Source organism: Nicotiana tabacum, chromosome 7 (assembly GCF_000715075.1).
Source record: "Nicotiana tabacum cultivar K326 chromosome 7, ASM71507v2, whole genome shotgun sequence".
NCBI lineage: Eukaryota > Viridiplantae > Streptophyta > Magnoliopsida > Solanales > Solanaceae > Nicotiana > Nicotiana tabacum.
The window spans coordinates 115101522-115107989 of record NC_134086.1 but is presented as its reverse complement, the minus strand read 5'-3'; the positions used below and the strand labels follow the sequence as shown (position 1 = coordinate 115107989).

The 6468-nt window shown below is 34.9% G+C and overlaps 1 protein-coding gene across 1 annotated transcript; it reads left to right on the top strand.

Moving 5' to 3' along the window:
• Positions 1 to 1523: 1523 nt before the first annotated feature.
• Positions 1524 to 3077, top strand: LOC107803072 (glyoxylase I 4-like). Its single transcript, XM_016626672.2, has 3 exons — positions 1524 to 1935; positions 2155 to 2492; positions 2906 to 3077. The coding sequence occupies exons 1-3, from the start codon at positions 1697 to 1699 to the stop codon at positions 2995 to 2997; spliced, it is 669 nt and encodes a 222-aa protein (XP_016482158.1). The 5' UTR covers positions 1524 to 1696; the 3' UTR covers positions 2998 to 3077.
• The last annotated feature ends 3391 nt before the right edge of the window (positions 3078 to 6468 follow it).

Sequence of the window (6468 nt, the reverse complement as noted above, 5' to 3'; positions counted from 1 at the left end):
ATGATGGAAAGCCTATAATAAAGGCAGCTATCACTTCGTAAATAGTGAGAATGAAGAAGTCTCGAAAAAGGGTATGAATAGCGGAATTAATTAGAAAATGACACATGGGCAGAACATTAAATGGAAAAGACTACTGAGGCGTTAATACTGTCATGAGCATTAATTGTGGCAAAAATTCCTTTTACATGAAAATCCACTTCCCAATTATTTAATTGATAAAAAAATGGAAAGTGGGGGGACTATCTGTATTGGGAAAAAACTGAGTTTATATTAAAGATGATGTGACATGACACGTGGATTAGTTAAATGGTCAAAGCGCAGCAATTGACTAAGAGGCACGGATGGAGACAGCCACGGGAAGAAGAATTTAAATAGGCACGAGACGACGTATAGATACGAGTCTCGTACTAATTTAAATTATTTACAGCCAACGGATTAGAAGGCATTGAAGACAAAGATCTGATGACAGAAAGGAGTCCAAATTCATTATTAAATACTTGATACGTTACAAAATTGGTATTTAATAGGAATGATTGTATAACGACTTATTTAATGTCATTTATTACTCATGATTATATCATTAAAGCTGAGGCTTCATTCCTTTACCTAGAATTATCTATAAAAGGAAGAAGTATCATCATTTGTAAGGACACAGAATACTACTGAGAATTTATTGAAATACACATCTATTTGCTTTTTTACCATCATTCTCAAAAGTATTTTATTTTTGTCTCCTGATTATCAGTAACCCGATTTTTTTTTTAGCTTTGACCAAAGACTCAGATTTTTGGTTAAACACACCTCAAATTAGAAAAAAAAAAGTGCTTTTGAAAAAAAAAAAATACTTTTTTTGTTTTGAGAAGCTTGGCTAAACCAGGCTATTAAGCAGGTGAGTCTTGACTATTGAGTCACGTGCTTTGACAAAGTCTTAGGAGAGAATTTGGATAAAAAGAAAAAGAAACTTGTTATTGCAGGGGTAAAGTGTCGATTGTAGTATATAGTCGCTGCAGTGGGTAATATTTTGTTTGTTTGTACCAAATTAAATAATTTTAATTTTAAATAAAAGTAAAATCAAGTTAATTAATCATGATTACGTGTAAGAGTTGAAATAAAGAACACATATGCGGTATAGCTATTGATCGGATTCATAATTTAGACATTATAAATTTTGAAATAGATATAATTATTTTTATCAATACTTATATACAGAATTTGATCCTGAACATTATGTTTTGCCGAACCGAAGACGTGATTAGATATCGCGTAAACCCTTGATATATGAATAATTATATTTTATTTTATTTAATTTTTAAATTCCGTTCAATTTAGGAGGATCTATAGTGTTTCCACACTTTTCCTCTAGCGTGACTCAAATTCGGGAACTCAACGGTTGTGGATAGAGGTGCTTTACCTCACTTTTCGAATAATTAATTTCAAATGAAGTTAAAGAGGGGATTGGTTTAATTTACCCCTCCCTCGTCCACACCCAACCCAAACAACCAATCCTCCGTACAAGTGAAAGAGCGATCGAGTAAAACCTTCTCATTTGCTTGTATATATATGTGTGCACTTCTATGTAAAGTTCCTCACAGAAATTTAAGGAGTATTCATTCTTCCATCTATTTATTTATTCCAAGATATATTATCAGTAATTTACTCATTATAAAGGGAGGAATTGAATTCCTTAGGAGAAAGAATGGGAAAAGAGATAGTGAAAGCAGAATTAGGTGAGGAGACAAATTTCAACTGGCCATCAGATTCATCGTCAACGACATCATCCTCATCTGATAATGAGGAAACAAGGATGCCTTTGTTAGCACTGAACCATGTTTCCTATGTCTGCAAGTCTGTTCCTACAAGTGTCCAATTCTATGAGCAAGTTCTTGGTTTTGTTCTAATCCAGAGGCCCTCTTCCTTCGACTTTGAAGGAGCTTGGTATGTTAATTTTCCCATTCTCCAGCACATATTTTGTCTTTGGTTTTACATGCATTTGTGCTAAATCTAATAGTTGGAAATGATATCACAAAAGCATGTGTACAATTGTTTTGCATTATCAGTGCATATAAGTTAAATCTAATTTATAAACATCGATTCAGGTTGAGACAATTTGAACAACTATATATATAAATATGATATTTTGGGTGATTTTTGCAGGTTGTTCAACCACGGGATTGGAATACATTTACTAGGAAAAGAAGATGCAGAGTCAAAGAAGGGAAAGATAAACCCAAAAGATAACCACATTTCATTCCAATGTTCGGATATGGACCTCAGTATTCAAAGATTGGATGAAATGAAGATTGAGTATGTTACAGCAACTGTAAAAGAAGGTGGAGTCACTGTGGATCAACTCTTCTTCCACGACCCAGATGGAAACATGATTGAGATATGCAATTGTCAAAATATACCAATTCTTCCACTTTCCTCTTGTCCTCTCAAGAAGTTCAACAAATATCCAACTTTCAACCAAACCATGCCTAATTCTTTTCACGGTATGCATGTCTCTTCTTGTTTCGTTATCCTACTCCCGATATCTTAAAAAAGACTTTTATTAACTTATATATGATGTCAGTTTAAAATGATTTTTATATATACTGGTATGTCACCCAAAGATATTACTTGTAAATGTGTATAATAAGCTGAATTAGTCACTTGAGAAGTACAATAAATAATATGTTACAATATATTAGTACATTAAATCACGCTAATAGTATAATATTTTTACACTGACAATTATATAAGCTAAGTCCTTTAAACAAAGTTTGTCTTAAAATGAGGACAAGTTTTTTTCCCAAACGACCTATGAAGTTTGATTAAATCAATGGCAGTGGAAGGACGAGAATTAGACGTTAACCTTGTAGTTTTAGTAGAGCATTATTCTAATGTTGTGTGTTTGACAATGCAGGGAATGGAACCAGTAAGATGAATTGCTTAGGAGAAATGGAATATCTGATGTTGGAGAACTTAGCCATGAATATGATTGACATTTCATTTTGAATATTTATACACATCTTGTACGCGACGAGTCTTTATGTTTTTACCTAATTCAATGAAAGAAATACAGAAATTTCACTTCGCTAAAATCATGCAGGCTCATTAGACTGTTTGTAGTTAATTACTTCATTGCACACTAGAATAGAATAGAATAATTGATTATATGCTTAAACACTTTTATCAAAGCATTAACGTTAATCTAAGTCTACATATAGTTATTTTTGCGCCCATATATATAAATGAACGTCCGACTTCAAAGCATTGGGTTCATCCAATGATCAAGTTAGGCTATTTCTATGAGTATGAGTAAAACATTTGCTATTATCAGCTGTCGGTCTAACTCATTGATTGAAATGAAAACAGAATATTAATTAAGTAGACCAGTAATAAACTAGAGGCCTTATGAAGCTCTCATTTTTCTTTCAATTTAGTATATATATACCCTTAAAACGGATAGCAATTAAATTTGTACTAGATTTTAAGGATATGTGGATTGATTCAATACAAATAATCAAGAATATTAGATAAACGAGTTATAGGCAAAATGAACAATAGTTTTGCCTTCGATCAGACCCTTGGTTTGAAGCCAACTATGAACGAAGAACAAACAGTAAAATAAGAATTCTCCAATAGCTAAAGAGCAGAAAAATAAATTTGTATTTCCTTGATTCGCGTGTTACAATGTGTGTTATCAAAGAAAAAATCCCCTTTATATAGTAAGAGAGTTTCTTCCATAGTACATATCTTGAAATAGTAAAACCTTTCTCTTTAATTATCTACTGATCCGTAACCGGCATCGAGCGAGATTCGCGCCATGATATCAGATCGGTTGCGGATATCACAACCCTCTATCCGTCGTGTGCAACCATTCATTGTGTTTTCCGAAGTCTCAATACTCGTTTTGGGTCCGGAATGTGTTGCTTTATCACATCTAACGATGAGCACATCATTACCTTTCATGGGTCTCGGCACGAAAGGCTCCCAATCTCGATTTTAACCTCGTGTGCCTATGCCCTTCTTCCGTCTTTGCCTCCGGGAAATCGGGATATGCGTTGTCCCCGATACCACTCGTATACAGATAGTCCCCCTATTTTTCGGAGAGTAGGTTTGCCGGAACAATGGAAAACGAATAGACAAATCCCAGTTTCTTCCCTTGTACGCCATAACTGAGATGACGGGTAAATCGAAACATCCCGTCAATCGCGTCGTTCTGACTTCGAACACGTGTCGTCCATCGGCTAGCTTTCTTCGAATGTGAAACTTCACGTATTGATTGCATTTTCCCCTATAAAAGCTTCAACCCTCTTACTTCTTCCACTTTTTGTTTCTAGACTTTTCCTTTGAATATTCTAACCGTTTTTAAGTTCTTCAGATCTTCATACATTGTTCATTGAGCCGTCATATCTTCATCTTCATACATCCTCTTTGAACGATCATATTTCTTACACCCCATATTTTCATATGTGAAATTACGCCATCAGTAAATTGATAAAAGCTTGGAAATGAGATATTACATCCCGCATTTTCGTACGTTAAAGTTTCGTCATAAGTTAATAAACGTAAGTTCGAGAATGGTATTACTTTGGTATTATATGTATTACGCTATTTCAAACAAGTGATAAGTAAATTCGTGAAGGTGAGAGGGTAAGCAAATCGAAGAAAATGAGTTTCGTCGAAGTTTAGCAATTTAGGAATAAAATACGGTCCAAGCTATAATACCCCGTATTTATGGACTAGTGCCATACAAGATACCACATGACCATGATAATAAGGTATAAAAGGTGTGATAAAATGAGTAGTATTTTAAATAATTTGAAATAATTCTTAATTATATGGGTAAATGGTTAATTATTGTTTAAGTGGATAAGTGTAAAAGTTAATTTATCCATGTGGGACCAAGACAATTAAAGTAAAGTATGACTAATGTGTACGAAGGAGGTGGTGTCACATTTTGGGCATTAAAGTGTATTTTGGTGCAAGATATACGGATATATGCACCAAACTTATCACATTTTTGTAAAAGAAAGTTAATGAAGAAGGAAAAAGATGGAACAACATTCATGGACTCCTTTCTTGTAGTAAGCAACATTCGATTCATAATTAGTAATATTGTTAATGAGTTTTAAAGTGGGATGCTAAAATTTTCTAAGATATGGATGAAGCTACAACAAATTCATACGAGACTTCATAAGGTAGTAGCAACGGGAATTTCGATTCTAAGAGAACACGGTATAATCTTTCTCAAGAATATCATACAGATTTTTTCTACTTCGATTCGCCGTTACGTGAATTGCGCCAATTGATGTGTGTTAGAGGGATTGTCAAGAGAATCGGCTCAGGTATGTTAAGGCTATCCTTTCTTTCTTTTTAGCATGATCCACACGATACAAATGAAACGAGCAAATGCACAACTTCCATAAATGACTTTATTCATAGAAGTATTAGAGGTGCCTATATTCTTGAATCTCCACGTGTCTTATTATTACATCATCTGTTCGTAGGTCTTAGGAAAAAATACGTAAATTGAAAAAGTTTACTTCATGATATTACTCAAAGGTCTAATGGTATGACATTCCAAGAGATTTTATTGACATACTTCTCATGCATTACATTCATTTATACATATACATTGACCCATTACCAGACAACGTTATATACGCGTATGTATATATATGTATATGGGATATGGGAAAAGGCTACGACGTTATATACGAACCACCACCTGATCAGCTGGTATACATTGATGATTTGCCCACAGTGGCCGTGATGATATGCGGGATACCCTCAGAGGCTTGATGATGTTATATACGCATATACCCATGCATCATATGACATTTGTACGTATATGCACGACATTACAAATATTAAATAATTCGTAGAGCTATTCAGATTTGCATGATGAGTCTTTTACTCCATGTTTTTTTCATGTCTATTACTTACTGATTTTGATTCCTTACATACTCGGTACAATATTTGTATTGATGTCCCTTTTGCCTGGGGATGCTGTGTTTCATGCCCACAGGTCCCGATAGACAGGTTGAGAGTCCTCCAAGTAGGCTATCAGCTCAGCGAAAGATGTTGGTGCGCTCCATTTGCTCCGGAGTTGCTTGTTTAGTCAGTATGATTTAGACGTGTATTGTTAGGTATGGCGGGGCCCTGTCCCGAACTTTATGATAAGTATGTACTCTTAGAGGCTTGTAGACAAATCTCTCGATTCACCCTCGACCATCTACCCCGTCAGTACTGTCCCTGAATTTTCCAAGGGGGACTGATCAAGCTCGTTCGCCGAGCAAGCAAGGCCCCCTTTCCAAGCATCGACGAGGATCAAGACCGAGGCTAGCAGGGGAGGTTTGTTCTGATGAAAACTGAAGACCTAATCCCTCTCGAATTCCTTCCATTCCCCGAGAAGTGGAACATATCTCATAAGTGTCGTCTTCCTTAAGTATTAACTTTTTTTCATTCTTTCTCTTATTG